Source organism: Dipodomys merriami, unplaced genomic scaffold (genome assembly GCF_024711535.1).
Source record: "Dipodomys merriami isolate MVZ:Mamm:240054 unplaced genomic scaffold, mDipMer1.0.p SCAF_3, whole genome shotgun sequence".
Lineage (NCBI taxonomy): Eukaryota > Metazoa > Chordata > Mammalia > Rodentia > Heteromyidae > Dipodomys > Dipodomys merriami.
In genome coordinates this window covers 3,489,692-3,514,093 of record NW_027204492.1, presented here as the reverse complement: position 1 = coordinate 3,514,093, position 24,402 = coordinate 3,489,692, and the positions used below count along the sequence as shown (strand labels likewise).

Sequence of the window (24,402 nt, the reverse complement as noted above, 5' to 3'; positions counted from 1 at the left end):
GTTATCACAACATTTGGCCATGCTAACTTTATGTTAAAACCAGTTGCTTTACAACCCTAGTTCCACTTTTTATCTTATTGACTTCCCCTTTGCAACGTAGATTAGGCCTTCTCACCATTGAACCCTCTTCCATGTGGACCAACTGCGTACAGGAAAGATTTTCCTGACTATTCTCAATAGGTGAATAGGGGATTTCGGTGTTTCTACAACATTGAGTTGCTACTCAGTGAAAAATCTGTGAAGATTGAGTCTAGGTAGGTGGAGTCCTCCATGTACCAGGCCTCCTTGATACCCAAAAACAGAAGACAACTATCATACAAAGTATGCAAAGTGAAAGTAGCCATACAGTAGGAAAAGCAAACACAGCAGGTAGCAAATGGAAGTAGCGAGATGAAAATCTGTATATCTGGAAGCCATCCTTTCTGCACTCACCAGACCTCTGAGCAGCCACAACAAGATTCAACAGCAGCACCTCTACGGATACAACTGCAGCCTTGCCTCATTGCCTGCAGATTCTGACTCAGGTGGTTTAATGTGTGTGTTAGAAAACAAACACATGGTGGTTATCTTGTGTCCATCATCATGGGATGGGACCTGTATCCATGAGGAAGGACAGAGTTCCCTTGCCCCGAGCAGGAAATAACTAGTACACATTATGGTGACTCCTAGAGCTTCTGGAACCCAAGTCTACATGGATAAGCAGCTCAAAGCAAACTCTGCAGGTGCACCTGGGGCTCATCCAGCTTGCTCCTGAGAGTCCAAGTCAGTGTTTCAGTTTCCACCTGGATCCCAGCGCTGCTCCCACAATGCTAAACCCAGGCTAGGATCATGTACAGCTGTTGTTCAAGGTTGTTTTGCTTAGAATATACAGGGAATTTTTCAAAAAATGAAAATATGTTTCACACAACATAGATTTTACCCTTTGGTGTTTTTTTTAAGTGTATTCACAAGGTTGTGCAACCATGACCTCTGCTGAATTACAGAATATATGCATTACCTCAAAGGATCCCTTACCACGCAGTCTGTCCCTTTCCCCCTCCCCAGTCTTTGACAAGCAGTCATCGACTCTTTGCTTATGGATTTGTCAACTCTGGGCATTTTATATAAATAATGGTTTTCAGATTTGCACATTGTACTTCCAAAATATGGCTTGGAATGCCTTACATAATAGGAGCCATAATCGCAAGTACTAACACAGCTCACTGGGAGGCAGGCACTGTGCTGATTTTTTTATATATGTTTTACCTTATTTCACCCTAATGCACACCCCATGGGGTGGACAGTATAATCCCTATGTATAGATGAGAAACCTGTGACACCAAGGGTTTATATGAATGGCCCATGATCACAGTGGCACTCTGCAGGTTTGCTTCACGGCTGGTGGTGTCCGCCTAACAACGTGATGACTATAAGGGAACAGGCATTGGACAGTTTGCCATGGCCTCATTATGCTTATTCTTGGCCACTTCTCCTATATTTTTTAACCTGCCTGTTCCCAGAAGGGACCCATTTTTCTCTATTCTGATTTAAGTGATATTTCCAGTAAGTTCCTGAACCTCTCTGGACCACGTGTTCCATTTGGGAAATGGCCCATTCCTGAGCAAGCTGTCAATATGGGCATGAGGAGGCAGTGGGGGGCGGGGAGGTCACAGGGCTGACCTTTACAGGTTGCTACAAGTGGTGAATGTGAGTGAGTCAGACAGCTTGGGCATGGTCCAGGAATACACCTGCGAATCAGTCCCCTGCTTCCTACTTCTGTAGGCACATCCAGATGACATGCCTGTCCATAAAAGAGTTTTCAGAAGCAGCAAAGTACACAAGGGAATAAATTCCCCTATGTAATTAGAACAATAATGACCTGTTGAGCATCCTTTAACCTCTGGAGAGTTGAAAGCCTGTCTCTACTTGCCAGTGCCTGGTGTGACTTCACAAACCACAACTGGTTATTTTGGGAGCTTTGTAACGCTAGTGAGGTTGCTCAGTCACACCCTGATACAGACAACAAGGACCTAATGGCACTTGAGTAGGCACACCTTGAACCCACTCTAGGATTGTGCCTTAACCTTAATACAGGAAGTGTGAGTCTAGAATTATGGGGTCCTAGAGGCATGTGGTAATGCAAAAGTCCTATTTGTCATTTCTTTTTGGACAATAGATCCAGAAAACTGGGAACCTACTTGAAACCAAAGTTGCTCTGGCTCAATCCTTTAAATTTAAACAAACAAGCAAAGAATAAATAAATAAATAGGCCAGTTTACCCCTGCCATCCTAGCTACTCAGGAAGCTGAGACATGGAAGATGGTGGTTCCAAGCCAACCTTGGCAGAAAATTCTGACTGAGACTCCATCTCCAATTAACGAACATAAAAGTGGACTGGGGGCATGGCTCAAGTGGCAGAGTCCCAGCCATGAGGGAAAAAAAATTCTGTGTAAATTCTAAAGGCCCCAAGTTCAAGCCCTGGAAGCAGCACAAAACTAAGAAAAGGAAAGAAAAAGATCACTGCGTGGCAGTCTTATTTGTGTTGAATCCTAGTTCTATTTCTTCCGAGCTAGGTGACCTGGGTCCTCTCACTCATTTGGAAGGCAAGAATAATTCTTATCTTGAAAACTTGTCAGAACACAGCAAGCACTCAGGAGGTAGTAGCTGGTAGTAAGGCTTCAGACTTAAGAGTGACACATTCCCTTCAAGATTCCTTTGTGAATTGTGGGGCATTATCTGAACTAAACAAACAGGTTTATTTCCCCAAAGCTACTAAGTTGGAGAAGTGCAATAGCCTGTAGGCATAAAGGCATTGGGAATATCTCATATTTAAAGATGGTCACCAGCCTGAAATCCTACAGTAACTGCCAATTAGTCACTGTGTGACTTGAGATAAGTTACATTGCAGCTATATTTCACCTTTTCTCTCACATCTAAAAAATGGTTGCACTGGTTCTCCATCTCCTCTAATATCTCAACTAGGTGTAACTAGAAAAAAGCTGAAAATCTCAGACTTGATCATTCGTATTCCACTTTTAATATTTCTGTATCATTAGAGAGAATCCAATCAGATGATTACAAAAGTCTACCTTCGTCCCCCTTCCCTAATCTGTGGTTTTTCACACTCTCTATTTCCTAGAGTCAACTATAGGCTGAAATGTTTACATAGAAAATTGCGGGAACAGACAATTTAGGTCTGCCCTTTTGAGTAAAATGATCAAATACTATGTCACGTATTTCATACCACCCAGACAACATATGCTACCCGTGCCTTGGTCACTGTAACTACTTCAGTTATCAGATCAACTGTGAAGGTACAGAGAAAACAAAACCAGAAACTCCCAGACATAGTATGTATAGGGTTCACTACCGTGTGCTTTCTGGATGAGGGGAGGGGTGTCACTCAGTGGCAGACAACTTCTCCTTCATGCACAAAGGCCCTGGATTCCATCTTTAGCATTGAATAACAAATATTTGTGGTTTCAGGCATTCTGTGGACATCTTGGAACATTTCTCCACCACCACCACCAAGGATAAGTGAGTACTGATTTATACTTTTCCCCACAAGTGTATATTAGATAGAATAAAAAATTAGCCCCAAAGGGAAAATGAAAAAATATTTAAGAATTCACATGTCTATACTATAACTTGTTTTCCTGTACTCATAGCAGCAATATGTTGAGTGGACATTTGTGCTTGTTTCTCTGTCTGCTAAGAGGTCACGTTTACAAAGACAATCTTTGTGTTGTGCACTTTGGCCTCATCACTTCCAAGAACACAGCTGACATGTCAGCAGAATGGTGAAAGGCTCTTCCTACAGCAACTCCAGACAAACTGTCCACATGAAAAGCACTTCTGCCTCTTTTGTGCAACTATCTTGACTTGTACCGGACAACTCTCACTGTGTTCCTTGTATATGAAATAAATTTTAGTAAGAACTAGGAGAGAGTTCTGGTTTTGTTGTTTGTTTATTTTTGGGTTTTTTTTTTCCTGAGGTCATGTCTTTCACTGGCTGGATTTGCTTTCTTTGTCAGGAAGCTCAAAGCCTCTTCCCTGGTAAATGCCAATGTTTTCCTTAAATCCCTTTCCTGAGATGGAGATCAGATAAAAACAACTGTAAAAATATTCTGCTGGTACTTGCTTAAGGCCCTATTTTTAACTACAGAGTGCATTTATTCTAAGGAGATGCTTTTCAAAGTGAGATGTACCTGTGAATTACCTGAGATCTGATCGTTAAAACGATAAAGAAAATACTGAGTGTGACTCAGTGGGTCACGGGCGGGGCACAAGATGCTGCATTTCTAAGTAGGTTCTGAAGATGCCCCTGAAGATGCCAATGCAGCTGGGCCTTGGATCACACTTTTAGCCTCACAGGTGTAAAATAACAACTTGTTCCCTTGATTCAGTGAAATTTCTCTCCCCGTCTACATCCTCCATGTCCTTGACACACATGACCAAAGACTTGAAAACTGGGCGCAAGCCAAGAGACCCTTAGTGAATCCCTTAGAGCCAACTCTACCCCACCTTCACCCTACGGAAGCTGCGAGATGGTCAGTCAGCAGGACACAGGAAGCCGTCCAGGTGCTTTAGCTGAGGGTGGTCTTAGAACAAAATTTGAAAGTGACTGCTTTTTGCACGGTTTTCCCTAAGGTAAAGTCCTGGGGACAGCTGTTGTCACCAGTGGTGGCAATTGCTTGTTCGGGATTTTAGAGAATTGCCATCCGGATATGTCTAGCCCAGCACCAAGAAGGGTCCCATCCTCGTGTCCAGCTGACACGGACCTCAGCCCATTTGGCAAGCTTGGCCTGGATCGTGGCCCTGGGTTCCAAACAAACAGGTCGGACTGCTGACCGGCACAACCACCGCCACAGGCCCTGGAGGCTGAGGGTGGAGTGCTCATGCGCAGAGCGACCCCCCTAGGCCCACTGGGCGAGTTCCCTGGGTGCCTCCCCCTTCCCCCCTCTGGCATGCCTTACCTCTCTGGACCAGGGTGGTCAAGGAGAACGCGAGGCAGATAAGGAACGCCGACCGCCAGGCCACCATGGTTGGGAAGCGGCGGAGGGGCCCCAGAGGAGCACAGTTCGCGCTGGAGGCCTGGAGGGGGAGGATGAGGAGGAGCAGCAGAGGAGGAGGAGCTTTGTCCCCACCGCAGGGCCCCGCCCACAGCTGGCACGCGTGTGGTATCGCCCTGGGAGGGTGAAGGCAGCGTGGTGCTAGAGAGTCAGCAACTGGGGGCCATAGGGCGGGGACTTCGCGGGGCGGGGCAAGACTGCAGTCTAAAGGGCGGGGCCCAGGGAAAAGGGCGGGGTGGGGCCGGTCGACTCCCAGTGGCTTGGGCAGTGACGGTTGGGTGACGCGTCTGCTTGCCGCCCACAGACCCCTTCCTACCCGAATCCTCCCAGTTTGGCCCAGAGCAGTGCGTCGCCAGGGGGCGGGAAGCGACACCATCAAGCGATTATTCAGGAGCGGGAACCCCAGGCGGCGCACAGGCCAGCTGCCAGCCGTGTGACCTTGCACCGGGCTTTTCCCCTTGGGTCCCCATTCTCTCCACGGGCTTCTCCAGCCTCCGCCCCGCTCGCCGATCGGTGCAGAAAGCTATAGGGAAACCATGTGTAGACACTAAAGAAAAGGACCATTTTTCTGGGGTGGCTGCTGTGGCGAAGAGCTGCCCATGTGGATGGACACAAGCTCAGGCTCCGGCGGCAGGCACGCAAAGGGGCCGGGGAGGATGGGGCAGGTTCAGCAGGCTCAGCCAGGACAGTGTCAACACCCACCCAAAAACGTGCTCCCCGACAGATAAAGGAGCTGCAGGCCCTCCTGCAACTGCAGTCCATGTTAGGAACCAGGAGAAAGCCTAGGTCTCCGGCAACCTCGAAGGGAACACTCTGAAGACCAGCCCCAACCGCTAGCAGCTTTTCAGGACAAAGGGAAAGCGCATTGCTCTCTCCCAAGTGACAGGTTGGCAGCGACGAGCCTGCCCTTGCCATTATGCAGCATAAGCTGTGCTACGCCACACCCACGGCAGGGGGAGGCGCCTACCCGACACACGCTCCCCCCCCCCATTCTGGGACTCCTGCGAGACAACACCCCCCACTGTGATTCCCGCTGTTTCCTCACCTTCCACACGACCGACGCGAACATATTTACAGCTTTGATTCTCTTCCCCGCCCCCCCAAACGGAGCTTGAGCCTCATCTCAATATTAGAAGAGGGGAAAAAAACAAGTAGAGGTTCCTAGGGGGTCAGCTCTAGCCCCATAGTTCAAAGGGGCACACAAGGACCAGAAAAACCAGCCAGGAAGCCTCCCAGCCATGTGCTACCTACTGAGCCCCAAAAGGATGAAATGTGATAGCCTAACACACAGGGGACATACAGCTAGTACTACCTGGAATTCTGTTTTTAAAAAAACCGTAGAATGATACATTTATTGGAAGTTTCTCAAGACTGAAGAGAGCTTCCACTATACCTTGCCATAAAAAAGCAACCAGTAGCCGGGTTCCGGTGGCTCACGCTTTTAATCCTAGCTACTCAGGAGGCTGAGATCTGAGGATCCCGGTTCAAAGCCAGCCCAGGGCAGGAAAGTCATGAGACTCATCTCAAATAAACCACTAGAAAACTGGAAGTGGCGCTGTGACTCAAGTGGTAGAGCACTCGCCTTGAGCTGAAAAGCGCAGGGACAGTGCCCAGGCCCAGAGTTCAGGCCCCACAATCGACCAAAAAAAAAAAAAAGCAAGTAGTAAACTCAATGTGAATCTTCTCCCTTGGCTGTCCCTCAATGTCTCACAACAAACACTAGCTCCCCAATTTTTCTCTCATCAAAAATTATACCTTACTCATGTAACTGTAACCCCTCTGTACAGGATCTTTACAATAAAATTTAAAAAAAAAATAAAAATGGACCTCTGTTTTTTTTCTCCCTCTATCCCCTCTTCCCTCATCTCCATGTCAATTCTGGTGGAGTTGAAGGGCTGAGGAAGCACAAGCAAGACGAATGTCCATTAGGAAAGAAACAAAGTCTTTTGGTTTGCTCCATAAAAATACCTTTTATTTTGTTTACTATCACTTGAGCCACGGCTCCACTGGAAAATACTTTCTTGCGTGCCTCTGGTGCTTGATTACAAATCCAGGGCCTCTCAAATATTTTTAAATGACTGGTACAAATGCTTTTGAATCACAAGCATGCTGCACTCTTTAGTGTTACAATCTAATCATTTCACAGTATTTTACAACACAGAAAAGCTATTTTTGACTGTACCTTTCTGAGGCCCAAGCAAGACTCCACTTTAAATTGGCAAGCAGGAATTTGAGAGCCCATGTCCACTCTTCCACCGTGTTGAGGTGGGTCCGGATCGAGTACCACTCCCCGCTGCCCTTGGCATCCTCTAGCGTGCCCAGTTCCGGGTGCATACTGTAGGGAAGGTAGAGGCCCCCCCGGCCCTTCTCCGCCTCTTCCTTGAACTGTTGCATGCAATCCAGGAAAGCCAGCATGGCACGATCAAATGTGTTTTCCAAGAAAACATTCTGCTTCCCATCGGAGAACAAGGGCAGGCGGACACCGGCACCCGTCAGCAACTTCAGATAGGAATGGTTTCCACCGGCCACGAGTTGGTACCTCCGAAACTTGAGTCCAATGGTATTGGCGAGGGCCAGGAGCAGCAAGGCCGCCTGTCCCCAGGCAGCGCTGATCTCTGTCCAGCTCACGGGGACGCGGGGCAGGTAGCCCAGTCTGAAGTTGTTGATGACGCCCAGGGGGCCCTCCTCCCAGATCTGGAAGGTGACGTCGAAGATGCTGGTGGTGCTCAGCTTGTCCAGCTGGCCCCGGGCGTACCTCAGCTGGTTCTCCACGCTGCTCAGCTGGTCCGTCAGTTCGAGCCGTTGCCACTCCAGGGCCCAGTATTCCTTCCGGTACTGCGCGGCCAGCTGGTGCAGCTCCGCTGTCTCTGCCTTGGACTCCTGGAAGTCATGGGCCGCTTGGGCCCAGGCCTGCTCGGCGTCCGCGAGCTCCTCCATCAGCAGGGCCTCTGCCCGCTCCAGCTCCTGCAACTCTGCCCAAAGCCAGGTGTTCAGAGCCTTCCTCTCCTCCGGATCCACTAGCAACTCCATCTCCAGGGCACGCCTGTAGGCCTGCCAGTCCAGCTTCGCCTGCGAGAGCTGAGTGTCCAGTTGCTCCAAAAGATGGTCAGTACACTCCTCGCAGAGAGGGTGTTCTACCACTTTTTTGCCTGACAGGATGGCAAAAATGTCTACCAGGGTCTTCTGGATGCTGCTCAGAGTTCGGAGGGACACAGCATTCCCAAGCAGGGTGAACTGGCTAGCACTGGCCCTGGATTCTCCACCCTGGCCAGCCAGGGCTCCGCTGGAGGCGCTGGCCCAGAGCTCTCGGCGATCACTGGCTTTGGTGGACAAACTGCCATGCCCTGGGGCTGCTTCAGGCATCTCTGTGGGCTCCCTGGGTCTCAAGGGATGTCCACAGCAATGACACATGAAGTGCATGGAAAACAGGGCAGAGGGTTGGGCCATTTTGACTGGCTTCTTGGTTGCTAAGCCTGTGATATTTGAGAAGTTTTTATTTTCCTCAGAGAGTGGTTCTTTTTACATACATCTTACTTGGAATTCTTTTTTTTGAGGGGGGGGGTCACTCATGAGGCTTGAACTCTGGGCCTGGGAGCTGTCCCTCAGCTCTTCAGCTCAAGGCTAGCGCTCTACTACTTGAGCCACAGCGCCACTTCTGTCTTTTTTTTCTGCTTACTGGTGCTGAGGAATCAAACCCAGGGCCTCACACATGCAAGGCAAGCACTCTACCACTGAGCTACCTTTCCAGCCCTACTTGCAATTCTTAGACACCCGGTGCTGCTGTGAACTTGAGAGGTTACCACTGCCTTCCTGGCTGCGGATATGCCCCCCAACCTCTCCAGTAACTCTGGATGCTCTAGGCCATTCTCTTGCCCTCCCTGCCCTCAGCACAACTAGCTATACCAGGGGGACATCAGATTTCACAGTTTCAAGGGATCTGATGGGTGAACTGTCACATACTCACTGGTGTGAAGATGCACAGCCTCAGAACAGATCTCACCTCAGGCAACTCCCCATGTACACAAACACTGACTGAACTGAATCTCACTGAAACTTACACCTGAAACCTACCAGCCAAATATCTGCCACAAAGTTGCTGCCATATGGCTGTCTTCTAGTTTTCTACCTTCAATGAGTCTACTCTGCAGTCCACAAAGCCTGAGAGCATTCAGCCGCTTTGAGCAGAATATGACCTGAGTGTGCATTTTCCATTTTTGTTGTTGTTGGTGGTGATGGCTGCGGTGGTGGTTTGGCTTGGGTTGGGTTTTTCTTTTTTTTTCTTGGAAGTACTGGAGTTGAACACAAGAATTTAGGAGGCAGATGCTCTACCACTTGACCACAGATCTAGCCCACTTTTGCACTAGTCATTTTTGAACATTGGGTCCCATTTTCTATCCAGATAAGCACTGGAGCTGTAGTGAGAACCAGTAGGTGGGCGGTTCCGCCCCCGCGTGACATCACCTCCGAGTTTCACCTCCTCCCACGCCTGCTGGCAGGGGGAGGGGCAGTAGAGGAGCAGAGAGGCCCTCAGGCGGTTAGGCCAGGCCGGTAGAGAGAGGCCTGCAGAGAGCTGTGGGAAGGAGGGAAAGGAGGGAAAAAGAAAAAAACAAGTCCCTTGGAGGTTGTGGTTGTTCCTAATTCTGAGGTAGTTTAGGAAAGAGCAGTTGCATAACCAACTAATAAAACTCCTTTGTTACCTTTAATCTTGCCTTCCTGGATTTTCTCACTCACAGGCTGTTACACCATGATCTACTAATTTTAGGATGACCATCATTGCTGGGATTACAAGTGCCCACCATTGCATCCACATACATAAACTCTCGAGGACTTTTCTGCCCAACCTGGTCTGAAACTTCAATCTTCTCCATCCCCTATCTTCACATAGTGTCATGTGCTTGGCTAGGATTCATAAACGATCTCATAATTTTTTTTCTCCCCAGCTAGCCTCAAACCATGATCTTCCTATTCTCAGCCCTGCTCTCCTCAACATCTAGGATTACCTATGGGCCCCAGCTGTTTTTATTTTTAATTTTTAAAAATTATCTTTAAGTAGTTATACAGAGGAGTTGCCATCCACTGTAGCAGTTTATGCCTACTGATCAATGTCAGCCTTTTTAACATTCTCACCCACTCCTCTCAACTCACCCCTTCCCTTAATTCTAGGATAGGTATTAAACTTTTTACCATTTAGTGTGGTAGCTCTTGCTTATAATTCTGGCTGCTGGCGAGGCAAAGATCTGGAGCATCACACTTCCAGGCCGATCTCAGCACAAAGTTAGAAAGACCTCCATCACAGTAAATAAGGAAGGTGTGGTAGTGTAGACCTGTAAGTTCAGGTGTATGGGAGGCATACCTAACAGGATTGCAATTCAAGATCACCCCAACACAGCCAAAATTAATAAATATAAAATACATAATAAAGGGCTGCAAACAAATCATTTGTTTCTGCATTTTCCATGGCAGGGGAATGGCCTGTTTGTAACAGGCACAACATCTAATTTTTTTACTGTCCAGTCCTTCACAGAAAAAGTTTGTTGTCCTGAATTTCAGCAGAATGAATATTGCTGAGTAACAAATGAACCTACTCATAATACAAACATAAAAAGACTTCAATGTAAACATCCTAAGTGCTTAGGAGAATGTATCCCATGGGATAACTACCCCTTTGTAAGATGACTTGCCTAGAAATTACTCAGTCTCTTTTATGTTAGATTAATGTGGGTCTGAGCTGGAACTTGATGAACATCTCAGTCACATAGCTCCTACCTTGGTAGAAGTCTGATGCTTTGAAACCATGCTCTGTGCCCCGATCACTACTCCAGCGTCAAAGTGCCCGACTTCTGGGTTTGTGCCTGCCTAAGCATCCTTGTCTTCATTCTCCCCCACAGCTCCCCAGCCCCTCCCTGACCTGCTCATACCCTGAACTGTTTCACAAAAACTTAACCTGACAAACGCCTCCCTGAAATGCTCACCTTTCCCAGGCTACCAGGCCAGCCAGACACAGTCCTATGCTGAGTGTGCTTGCAATGTGAAAAAAAGGCTTCTGAAGGCTAGCCTAGGATCCTGGATCCTAGCCCCAGGCTCCTGCCCTCCTTATATACCACAGCCACTGTGAACCTCCTCACAGCTGATGCGTCAGGTCCCCATCGGGGGCCATCTGCCATAAAGAATAAAAGTTCTATTGCTCTCCGGTTCAAAGCTCTTGTTCCTTCATCCTTCCGACTGCCACAAACCCCATCCTTGCAAAATCACCCTCCATTCCTGATGTCACTGAATTCCTCAAGGGGCATTTCTTGCCCACAGCAGCACACCTGTCTAGAAATGAACACCTCCACCCGACCAGTGCTGAGGGCAATCACCAAGGAAAGACCACCATCTCTGGCAAAGCTGCCCCAACACTGATCCTTAGCACTTGGTACCAAGGAGTGTGTGTGCAGTGTGAATGAAGGCCTTGCCCAACTCACCATCACATTTGTCTTTGGGGACTCAGAGAAGCTCAGCCCGGGCTCAGGGCTCAGCCTGTGGCCCAGATTTGCAGGCAGTGGACAGAGCACCCTCCTGTCTTACTGGTATCCACATTGCGAACCAATGAAGACTGGAGAGCCCCTCTTCCCATATGTCCATGAGGGAGCCAACTAGCTGAAGAAGGGCATCACATGTTCATTAGTATTGCCAACTCCAGACCTAACTCTGCACTCAAGGCTATGTCCGCATACCCTGGGAGAAGCAGGAACAAAGCTCAGGTGAGAATCCCCCCACACCTTGAGACTGACCTATATTCTGAAACCATGAGATTCTTTACTATGGACAAGTAAGTCCTTTAGTTCATTAAAAGATAGCAGTGTTCTCCATAGAGTCTAGTACACTTCAGTAAATTCATTTATAACCTCTCGCATACCACACAGTGTGTTTACTTCTAGATTTCTAGGCACATTCTAGCTCCCACAAATGAGGGAAACCATGCATCCTGTGTTTCTCTGAGTCTGGATTACTTAATGTAAATTTTTTCCAATTCTGTCCACTTCCTTATGAATCATTCTTTCTGATGGATAAGTAGAATTGCATTATACACACACATACACACACACACACACACACACACACACAAACACACACACATACATACCACATTTTTTGATGCATGGGGGGTGAAGACATTGAAAGGATGATACAGATCAAGATGTACTGTATACATAAATTGCCTTCCTAATGGCAAAATTTTATACATTTTGTACAAAACTAAGAAAAGTGAGGGAGGGGGTTTGGAGGGGTGACAATAATCAAGAATCGCTGTATTCATAAACTGCTTTGGTGAAGGGTAACTCCTCTGTATAACTACTTAAAGTCAAATTTTTGAAAGATAGTAATGTTTTGTTTCATGTGCTTGTAAACAAATTGTTCACCAAGTCTCCTCTGCCTGTCTCCTCCTGGCTTTTGAACTGTAACAAAGTCAGGCAGGACCGAGATGTCATGCCTATGGCAAAGATTTGTTGCTGAAAACAACAGGAGGGAGAAGCTGCTGAGGGGTTTTGTGGGGCCGGCAGCACCACAAGGCAAGTGGTCCACAGGTGATGTGGGCTGAGGGGCTGTGCTCCTAGTGTGCATGGCTAGAGGCAGCTTGTGACACTAGACAGTAAAGCTTGGGGACTTGGTGTGTCCTGTCCTGGGAGAAGAGGAAGTACAAGGACCAGGTGGTGCCCAGGGTTGCAATTATAATCCCATAAAATGCCAGCATGCACACATGCTAGAGATGCAGTGGCATGGGGCAGCCCCCATCTCCCTGGTTTAAAATAGTAGGCACTTCTGAGAATGGCTGGGCCAAGAATCTTCCATCCCTGGGTCCCTGAAGAATCCTATTGCAGGCATGTCACTCCTGTCTTCTGGGCACCCTTTGCCCGGGACACTTGACAATATACTGCTAATTCCCAGAAGATTGAAATGGTCTCTTTCTACTCAATTTGCTCTGAAGATTTCTATTTGGGATTAAAGGGACTTCCTTAACACCCCCTCCCCCTAAGGACCACACAGTGGTGACAAAAAGTGACATATTGGCCATGTGGCCACAGTCCAAAAGGCTGGGAAGAAGGTGCAAAAGGTGAGTAGGTCTTGACTTCATTTTAAGACTCATTACCATGAGAAAGGGTCGTCTTGTTTGACAATCTAGATGCGGAAAATCCCAGCATCTTCTGGCAAGTCAGGCAGCACAAAAGCTTTAGAACTGCACGGTTTCCTAATATGAGAGGCCCTTCCATGCCTTTCTCTTTAGTGTTCAGTCGAGTTAATGTGGAATTTGCATAAACACTTGGCAAGCAATAACTTATGGCTCTATAATATTTCCAAACCAGCATTTTCTACTCTGAATTCTGACATCATTAGGAGCAATCTAACATTTGCCTCTCAGGTGGGGAGTGAACTTTATTTAATTTACCCCATGACCATTCCCCTAAGCATATGAGGGACTGAAACCATACAAGCCAATCCTTGGGCTCTTTATGCTAAGTGTTTGCTCTGCATTGACGCAGCCTGAGAAACCTCCAAAAAGGTATGCAATATAAATGTAGACTGAAAAGCTGGGTGCCAGTGGCTCACGCCTGTAATCTTAGCTACTTAGGAGGCTGAGATCTGAGGATCACGGTTCAAAGCCAGCCTGGGCAGGAAACTCCGTGAGACTCTTATCTCCAAGAAAACCACTAGAAAACCAGAAGTGGTGCTGTGGCTCAAGCGGTAGAGCACTCACCTTGAGCTGAAGAGCACACGAACAGCACCCAAGCCCAGAGTTCAAGCCCCATGACCGACAAAAAATAAATAAATAAATAAATGTAGACTGCAGTATCAAATTTGTGATAATAACAATTCGTTTAAAAGTGTAAATTGTGTGGAAATGTAACAATGCACAACTAACTTAAGTTAATAAATAATCATAAAAATAAATTATATACAAAGTATGGTGCTAGTAGCTCATGCCTGTAACTCTAACTACTTAGGAGGCTGAAATTTGAGGATTGTGATTTGAAGCCAGCAGCAGCAGGAAAGCCCATGAGACCCTTATCTATAATTAACTACCAAAAAAGGCCAGAAAAGGAGCTGCAGCTCAAGTGATAGAGAGCTAGCCTTGAGCAAAAGAAGCCCAGGGACAGTGCCCAGACCCTGAATTTAAGCCCCAGGACTAGCAACAAGAAAAAATTATATACAATTATAATAATGTTATAACTATTGTCTATTGTATAATATATAATAAATGACTATATGGTATATGATACATACAATAATTATGGGTATATTAATAATAATATATTTCTATTACATTAATATATAGTATTTCATATATATACTATCTATAGTTATATATAATTATATATAATAATATATCATTGTTACTATATCACTATTCAATTAATATTTATTGTATGCTATAAATTTTATACAATATGTATAGCTTCTTTTTGTACATTTTTTATTGTGAAAATACTGCACAGAGGGGTTATAGTTATATGAGCGAGGTAATGAGTACATTTCCTATCAAGCATTGTTACTTCCTCCTTTGTTTTTCCCTTGCCATTCCTTACCTCCCACCTCCACAACTACACCCCCCTTCAAAGTTGTAAAGTTCATTTTCGTTTCAACATAGTGTCTTGTACATCTCATTGTGACAATGGGTCAACCTGTATCCCTATTTAGGCATTGTGTTTTTTCCCTTCCCTTCCCCGAATTACAGAAGTGTATATACAAGATGCAGGGCCCCGACATCAAATTCAATGAGAACAAAGGTAGTATACCTATAACATATATGTATAAGTGAATGGGAAAAAAAAAGGCCTTTTAAGGCCAAGAGTGGTGGTATAATCCTATCATCCCCAACCATCTGGAGGCTGTAGCAGAAGGATGTGGAGCTCATATCCATCTTTGTCCCCGGTGTCATCCTGTCCCTTCCCAACTCTTCTGTTAGCTGACCTCTCAGCAGCAGTGGGGGCAACTATGATTTCTTGGCTTCTGTGAGCATGCTTTTCCCTGGAGCTGCTTCTCTGGAGCTTGGGGAAAGCCACTCTCTGGCCCCAAGCATGCCTTGTTCTCTCTTGAGCCACAGAATTCCAAATACTATACCCCTGCGTAGGGTGTCTTACTCCTATTTGCCCAACAGCAAGCATTTCGTTTTTACCTTTGAGGACCTTGTCTCCTTATTTATTTGTTGCCTTACCTCCAGGGGTCAGCATTGGACGGAGGTGTGTTAAATCTCCAGAACATGAAAGGTCTCTGTGTTACAGACGAAAGACTTTATTTAGCAGACAGTATAAGTATGCTGGGTCCACATAATATTCTTAGATGTGAATCTGTTCTCTTCAGCACAAGCAGAGTATGGAGCAGTCCCATGACTGTCCTGACCCTAGCAGAGACAAGAAGTTGACATGTCCAGCTGAGAAGGCAGGGGATAAGATAACTCAGTGTCGAGGATTTTAAGACATCCAGTTTATGGCACTGCTGTGTTTGGAAGGGCTGGAGTGTCAGAGGACACAAAAACAGTAGGTGAGGGGCAGATGATATGAGCTTGGCAGGCCCCTCTGGAGGAGCCCAACCTTCAGGCCTAAGGAATCACTGAGTTCTTTGAAAGTGAGGAGGTGATCAGGGCTGCAGAGTAGCAGTGTCCTGTGGCTACAGCAGCTTCAACAACAGAACACCACATTGCTGCACACTGGCAGAATGACAATCACAACAAAGCAGACCCACTGCAGGGGTCTAGAACAAGGTACTGAGCAATTCTGAGGCCAGAGTTCACTTGAGAGGAATCTGGGGAGGAGACAGAAGTACAGAGGAAGGAAAGGAACAGGGGAAAGGAAGGAGATAAGGAGATCAAGTTTTAAAATCAACTGATGGTGTTTCTGCTCCCTCCTATAGGCACTGGTGGGGCCGAGAAGATCCTAGGGGATCCCTTTGTGCTTTATGGCAGGTCACTGTCCTTCTCTGGGCCTTAAGACAAGACGATCTCTGAGGTCCCTCACAGCTTCAAGCTCTCAGATGGTCACCATCCAAGCACATCACCAGCATTACCTTGTCAAGTCCTCCCAGCCAACAAAAAGGAAAGCAATGTTTCAGTGATTATCCCCATCTTTACAAACACATCTTCACAGAGGGAAAGTGACTCTAGACAAGTCATTCAGCGAGTCAGCGGGCAAGCCAGGGTTCAAGCCCATGTCCAGCCAGTCCTACCCCCACTCTATCTGATAGGAGAGATGTGCCAGGTAGCTGCTGGGTAAGCTGATGATCGCGTGGGGTGAGGAGGGCACACTGCAGGTAGTGGCTGAGTCTGCCTTGTGCTGTGGATGTAGGCATCCCAGGTGAGAAGTAATCCCAGCCTCTCACAAGCTTTGGGCAGTTTGTCTAACACAATGACATGCACTTGACAAATCCCATGTGTATTCATTTCAGCCCTCCCATGGAGGACGTATTTGTGCCCTACGGCTGTCATAACTACTTACCACAAATTGGCAGCTTGAAACAAGAATGTCTTCTCTCATAATTCTGGAGGCCAGAAGTCTGCCTCCAGTCTACGAGGTTAGTGGGGCCGTGTTCTTTGAAGGCTCTAGGGTAAAAACGTTTATGAAAGCCTCTTTCAGCTTTTGGTGACTGGTAGGCAGCCTTGGGCCTTTCCTTCCTGTAGGTGTGTCACTCCAATGTCTAGGTTCTAGGATCCATGCTAATCCAGCATGATCTCATTTTGAAATGCTTACATATCTGTTCAAAGACTCCATCTCTAAATAAGGTCACATTCTGAGATTTTCAATGGACTTGAGTTTCAGAGATACTATCCAAATCACGGCAGGGGACAATTGTTAGCAATTCTAATTCTGTATAATGTACTAAAATGGATTGAAAACAATGAAGTTGGTGCATGCCTGTAATCCTAGCCCTCAGGAGGCTGAAGCAAGGTGATCCAAAGGTCAAGGCCAATTAGGGCTTCACTGAGACTGTCTCAAAATCAGAAAAGAATTTTTTTGGGGGGTCCGGTCATGGGGCCTGAACTCTGGGCCTCGGCGCTGTCCCTCAGCTCTTCAGCTCAAGGCTAGTGCTCTACCACTTGAGCCACAGTGCCACTTCCGGCTTTTTTCTTTTTGCTTATGTGGTGCTGAGGAATCGAACCCAGGGCCTTATGCATGCAAGGCAAGCACTCTACCAGTGAGCCACCTTCCCAGTCCCAGAAAAGAATTTCTTTCTTTCTTTCTTTTTTTTTTTTTGGTCCGGTCATGGGGCCTGAACTCTGGGCCTGGGCACTGTCCCTCAGCTTTTCAGCTCAAGGCTAGTGCTCTATCACTTGAGCCACAGCACCACTTCCGGCTTTTTCTTTTTGCTTATGTGGTGCTGAGGAATCAAACCCAGGGCCTTATGCATGCAAGGCAAGCACTCTACCACTGAGCCACCTTCCCAGCCCCACAAAAGAATTTCTAAACAGGGAATTCAACACGTATTTCTACATCTATGTTCATAGCACCATTATTTACAATAGCCAAATGATGGGAACAACTCAAATAACTACTGACAAATGGATGGGTAAATAATTAGGCCATATCCTCACAGTGATATACTACTAAACCATAAGAAGGAATGAAAGTTTGATATATGATGCACTATAGCTAGCCCTTGAAAACATTTGTGCCTGGGGAGGGGGACACCTTTTTGGGCCAGTTCTCAGATTTGAACTCAGGGCCCCACGCTCTCACTTCGTTTTTTAGCTGAAGGCTGGCACTCTACCACTTGAGCCACGGTTCCATATCCACTATTTTGGTGGTCAATTGGATATAAGAGTTACATGAATTGGGCACCAGTGGCTCACAAATGTAATCCTAACTACTCAGGAGGCTGAGATCTGAGGATTGTGGTCCAAAGCCAGCCCAGGCAGGAAAGTCTGTGAGACTCTTATCTCCAATAAACTACTCAGAAAACGGCAAGTGGCACTGTAGCTCAAGTGGTAGAGTGCTAGCCTTGAGCTGAAGAGCTGAGGGACAGTGCCCAAGCCCAGAGTTCAAGCCCCACGACAGACAATAAAAAGAAAAAGAGTTACGTGGACTTTCCTTCCCAGGCTGGCTTCAAATCACAATCCTCAGATCTCAGCTTCGTGAGTAGCCAGAATTACAGGTGTGAGCCATCGACACCAGGTAAGGAGATGCTTTTGGTGGCTGTTGGATATCTGTTTTCTAGGTTGTGGTTCCACAACAGAGTGGTGCACTGGATTCCAGCACAAGTTGCCTGCCAATCAACATAGAGTTGCCAAGAGGAAGGAAATATGTCTGCACGAATACTCAACAGGAATGTTCACAACAGCATCATTTGAAAAAGCCAACAGGGAAAGAGCCCAAGTGTCCATCAAGCAATGATGGATGAACAAAATCTAACAGTGATTATTATGATAATTGCCCAACTCTTATGCATGTACCAAAAAACACTGCTTTAAAAGGGTTGAAGTGGTGAATGTTGTCATTTACAAAATGTGTTGTTGCAAAATAGACATAATGTGAAAGCTACCATTTAAACCACAGTTCAACAGCTCTAAGCACATTCATATTGTTTATGCAACTGTCACCACCAACCATCTCTGCAGAAACTCTCACCTCCCCATATTGAAACTCTGTCCCATTAAACAACTGAACCCCCTTGTCCCCAGCCCCAGCTATATTTATGCATTCTATTTTCTGTCTCTCTGAATTTGATTATACTAGGGACCTCATCAAAGTGGGACCATACAGTATTTGTCCCTTTTGCCACTCAGCCTCTTTTTTTTTTTTTTTTGCCCGTTTTGGGGTTTGAATTCAGGGCCTGGATACTGTCCCTTAACTTCTTTCTCCCCCCCCCCCCGCCACCCCCCACCCTCTGTCGGTCATGGTGCTTGAACTCTGGGCCTGGGCTCTGTCCCTTAGCTCTTTAGCTCAAGGGTAGCACTCTACCACTTGAGCCACAGCGCCACTTCTGGTTTTCTGGTGGTTTATTGGAGATAAGAGTCTCACAAACTTTCCTGCCTGGGCTGGCTTTCAACCGTGATCCTCAGACCTCAGCCTCCTGAGTAGCTAGGATTACAGGCGTCAGCCACAAATGCCCAGTGTCCCTAAGCTTCTTATGCCCAAGAGTGGGACTCTATCACTTGAGCTACAGGTCCACTTTTGCCCCTTTTGGTGGCTAATTGGAGATAAGAGTCTTGTGGACTTTACTGCCTGGGCTGGCTTCAAATGCTATCCTCAGATTTTAGCCTCCTGAGTAGCTAGGATTACAGGCATGAGCTACTAATGTCTGGTTTTCACTCAGCATCTTGTCCTCAGTTACCATCCATGTCATAGCATGTGTCACAATCTAAAATAGCACATCTTCTTATGTGCGGTTTATCTCCATTTAAAACAAAACATTGTACGTTGATGTGTGATTTTCCCATGCATTAGGGATAGACCCCTCATAATAACCTTGATAGATGAGTGAGATTCAAAGATATACAAGAATACAGAAGGGGAGAATTGCTTCAGGAATAGGTAATGAGGGAAATGATTGTAGCAGTAGCTTTACGAAGCCACATAGAATAAATATGCATTCTGGGGCCAGAGAGATTTGAGCTCACAGTCTAGTTTGGTAGTAGGTTTGTAAGGCACTTGGAACAAATGTCCACAAGCCTAGCAATTTAAAATGTATACAGTTCTGAAGACCAACCATGAATCTTGCTGGGATGAAATCAAAGATGTCAGCAGGCCTGGGTTTTTTCTCGAATTTCTCAGAGAGAATGTATTTCCTTGCCCTTTCCTGCCTCTAGAGGCTGCCTGTGTTCCTTGGTTTGTGGGCCTGGCTTCATTACTCCGCCTCCCATCTCCATCCTTCCATCTCCTCCTCTTTGGCATCAAATTTCCCTCTGTCCCCTGTTCATAAGGTCATTTATGATAACATTAGGGTTGACCAGGATAATCCAGGAAAAATCTCCAATCTCCTATCTTTAGGTTTAATCACAGCTAATCATCCCTTTTTCTAAATAAACACCTCACCCAGGTTCAGGGAAAAAGGACTTGGATGTCTTTTGACAGTATTTGTTCAGCCAACTACACACTTGATCACCTATTAGCTATGGGTCACTGAACAAATCCTTTCCCATATCAGGCCTTTACTTTTAATGTCTGAAGACAAATGGGCCTAGTCTTTGCTACCTTACATGGTAGTTCTGATGTCTAAAGAAATTCCAAGGCAACATGTAACATGGGCCTGACACCCAGAAGATACGTCAGACTACTTGCAGCTCTCTAGTGAATAGAGCCTTGAAGGCCAAGTGCATTTAGAGAATTCGGGAAGAGTTCAGGACGTCCAGGTTGAGGGAATGGCTTCCATAAAGACACAACGGCTGCATTGCTTGTTTCAGGACACAAAATTGTCCAGGGAAGTGGAAGTAAAGGCTTTAAATAGTAAAGATAGGTTTTGATGGAGGTGGACTAACACTCCTCGTCAGAGCATAATCACACAATGTCTTCAAGCCAAGTGGGGCCCATGGAGCTTGACTGCCATCAGTGATAAGTTATGCAGATGTGGGCAGGTGTGAGCAATAGGAAGTTCATTCTCAGGGAAAGAAGGCTGGCATGTCATTATGCCCTTGGAAGAAGTCTAGCCATGGACAGTGGGCAATTCCTTGGAGGGCCAGATGTGGCCTACTCCATTGTGTCTCTGAGGCCGTGCTGTATCTATATCTAGGTCTTGCCTATGGACTTTTTACAATGAACAGTCATTGGATACAGGGCCTTCCCTATTCCAATGAAAACTTACCGTCCCCTGATTCCATCTGGACAGATCTTACTTCCAAATAAGGTTACATTCACAGGTTGCCAGAGGTCAGATCCTTAACATTTCTTGGGCGACACATGATTCAACCCCACACACCGTCCACTCTTGACAATAGCTTACTGCTTTGAAGCAAAGGTCACAGGCCCTTCTATTTAGCCTTCCCTCTCTTTCTCTCACTTCTAGTAAGGATATTAGGATGTGAAGGCCTGATGGAAAAACAAATTATGTACAGATCTAGACACCAGGAAAGAACCATCTCTTGGCTGGCTTCAGTCACGCAAGCAGAGCTTGGAATGACTGTCAGCAAAGATGGTTATTTCCTGGCACCAAAGCAGGGTCCGGTGAAACTCGTACATTAGTATTCACAGCAGCATAATCTAGAATAGCTCTGTCAAGGAGAAAAAAATCCAACTGGAGTAGCATTGATTTCAGGCACTTTAAATAGAGTTAGGAAGCCACTGTGATCTTAGAGACATCCATAGGTGAACTTTTAATTTCTGTATTTCTGTATTTATTTATATATTCATTTATTTTTGAAATAAAGTCACATCACTTAGCCTGGGCTGACCTAGACTTCATAATCTTCCTGCTTCTATCCCCCAAGTGTTTAGATTACAGGCATACACTACTCTGCTGGCATCATAGTTGAACATTTCAACACACTACAGATAGACATGCCTATGCCAGGATGTAAGACAGCCCAAAAAATACTGTTGACTTTCTATACAATGGAGCTCCATCCCCAAATTACCCAAACATAGTATACATCTCTTTTTTACAAAACAGGTTAACTTTTGCCAATGTAAGCCATAATTCTTGATGAAGAAATTACGTACTTGCCACCCTCCTTGAAATTCAAAGCTATAATGTAGTCTCCATTTTGTAAAACTTCAGAAAATATTGTTTTTTTTTTCTTATTCTGGTCTTGAGGCTTGAATTCAGAGCCTTGGAGCTATCCCTGAACTTTTTGGCTCAATGCTAGTGTTCTACCACTTGAGCCATAACTCTGCTTCCAGCTTTTTCGAAGTAATTGGAGACAAGACTCCCATGGACTTTCTTATCTGGGCTGGTTTCAAACCACAATCCTTAGACTTCAGTCTTCTGTATTATAGGTGTAAGTTACCAGCTGGCCCCCTGAAGTACATTCATAAGATGGCTGGAATAGGTTTTCCTGGATTGAAATCCTAATTATCCCCAAATAAATATAATTTTCTGAGTTCTCTACTATGTTGATTTCATTCTCAGTTGACAGTCAAAAGTTAGAAACAACCCAAATGTCAATCAGCTGATTAATCACTACGCAAACTGTTGGGTTTACATATGATGGGATGTATCATTCCACCTTCACATTGAATGGGGTTTTGATTCATGCTACAACATAGATGAACTTTTGACAACTTTCTACCACATGAAATAACCCAGTCCTGAAGGACTACAGACTATATGACCCCATTGATATGATAGTCCAGAAGAGAAAAAATCTTCAGAGACTAAAAGTAGGTTTGTAGATGGGGGGGGGGGTGGAGTTGGGAGGTAGCTAGGAGCAACAGGGATGGTGACAGCTAAAGGGTATGGTTTCTTTTCTGAGTTCTGAAAATATTCTAAAATTGACTACAGTGATTCTTTACAAGTCCCAGTGGACTGGAAATTATTGAATTATCCACTTTAAATGGGTGAGCTATATGGAATGTGCATTAGATTCAGAAAAGGTTTTTCATTTTCTTTTCCATGTATCAATACTGGGGCTTGAACTCAGTGCCTTATGCTCTTGCTTTGATTTTTTTGGGGGTGTTCGGTTGTAGGGCCTGAACTCTGGGCCTGGGCACTGTCCCTCAGCTCTTCAGCTCAAGGCTAGCGCTCTACCACTTGAGCCACAGCACCACTTCCGGCTTTTTTCTTTTTGCTTATGTGGTGCTGAGGAATCGAACCCAGGGCCTCATGCATGCAAGGCAAGTGCTCTACCACTGAGCCACCTTCCCAGCCCCTGCTTTGATTTTTTTGCTCAAGTATGGTACTCTCCCTCTTGCGCCACAGCTCTACTCCCAACATTTTTTTGTTTTTTTGTTTTTTTTGTTTTTTGTTTTGTTAGTCAAACTCAGGACCTGGGCACTGTCCCTGAGCTCTTTTGCTCAAGGCTAGCATTCTACTACTTTGAGCCACAGTGTCACTTCTAATTTTCTTGTGGCTAATTGGAGATAATAGTCTCATAGGGACTTTTCACCCATGGCTGCCTTCGAACTGTGATCCTCAGATCTCAGCCTGCTGAGTAGTTAGGATTACAGGCATGACCTACAGTGCCTGGCCACTTTCAGCTTTTTCATGACAAATTAGAGATATGAATATCTCAGAATTGTTTACCTGGGATGGTTTCACATCATAGTCCTCAGATGTCAGTCTCCTTGGTGTCTAGGAATGCAGATGTGGTACCAGTGCCCAGCATGGTTTGCTCGTTTTCACAAAACATTGAGGCCTTTTTCCTCCTTTGAAGCCACAAATGTAGTACTTTAAGTCTGTTTCTGATTCGGACCCTCTTTCCTCCCTCTCAGAAAGACTTTTGCGATGATATAGGGTCTGCCTGGAAAACCAAAAATCATCTCTGTATCTCAAGACCTTTACTTATATTTACAAAGTCCCATGAGCCAAGTCAGGTAATAGAGAACAGGACCTAGACCTCTTGGGAGACTGTTATCAGCCCTCCATGGTAAGGTTCTTTTTAGGTAGTCATTTTTTAGACTCTTGGAAAACTATAGTAAGAGTTGCAAGGAGGGAAATTTTGCAAGCTACTTGTGTGTCTTCTGCAGATGGTCCTCTCATTTGGATACGCCACAAGGTAAATTATCCCACTTCCCTGTATGCCTGTCCATTACTGGAGACTCAGGGATCAGGACTCATATCTTCAGTCCTCTCTATAGTCCTCTGTACACCCTTGGTGCTCAGTAGTGACTAGAGCAAGGATAACTGGATCCCTGCTCCAAGAGAGGATGAGGTCCTTGCAGATGGACTGTTTGAAGGTTACTCCACTCCTACAAGCTCTTCTTTGGTGCTAATTTAAATCTTTCCTACCATGACAGACCCCATTTCAATTGCTCTTGTTTGGTTTTCAGGGCTAGTGTACAATAGCTTCTGAACAAAATGTCTGTACCCTGGTAAAGCACCATTAATTTAGTCCTAGGCTTTTTGGGCAGATGAAATCATCTCCATTCCCTTATGCTTTTTTTAAACGAGGCATCCTTTCCCAGAATTACCCACACAGCACTCAGCCTTACTTTTTATTTTTCTAAAAAAAAACAACTATAAATTGGTCTATGTCTAATCTTTCCCAGATATTCCTTGAGTGATTTGCAGTGAACTCATCTGCTTTCCTGCTCACCCCTCTGGCCTTCTCACTCCCTCTGGGCTTTGCTTGTTTCTTTGTAGGCAGGTATCACAGGAGACTAGAAAGAACCTGAGCTTCTTGAGATTGCATGGATTGCAATCCAGCTGTGAACCTGCTGGCAGTGTCCTTCTGCCAGCCACCTTCCCTGGAAAGCTTGTATTTCTCCATTTGAAAGGGCTGGGGCTG

General features: G+C 45.8%; 2 protein-coding genes across 3 annotated transcripts in view; both read right to left on the bottom strand.

The window, feature by feature from the left end:
* Cd99l2 (CD99 molecule like 2) overlaps nt 1-5,180 on the bottom strand; it is a 74,071-nt gene extending 68,891 nt beyond the window's left edge. The window contains exon 1 of one of the 2 annotated variants that reach the window (XM_070039591.1): nt 4,956-5,180. In XM_070039591.1, coding sequence (XP_069895692.1) covers nt 4,956-5,022 — 67 coding nt within the window. In that variant the 5' untranslated portion in view covers nt 5,023-5,180. The remainder of the gene's footprint in view (nt 1-4,955) is intronic. The other variant, XM_070039592.1, reaches the window with a different exon arrangement.
* A 2,037-nt stretch (nt 5,181-7,217) lies between these two features.
* Nucleotides 7,218-8,498, bottom strand: LOC138839607 (beclin-2-like). The gene has a single exon (XM_070039174.1). The coding sequence runs from the start codon at nt 8,496-8,498 to the stop codon at nt 7,218-7,220; it is 1,281 nt and encodes a 426-aa protein (XP_069895275.1).
* Between the last annotated feature and the right edge of the window lie 15,904 nt (nt 8,499-24,402).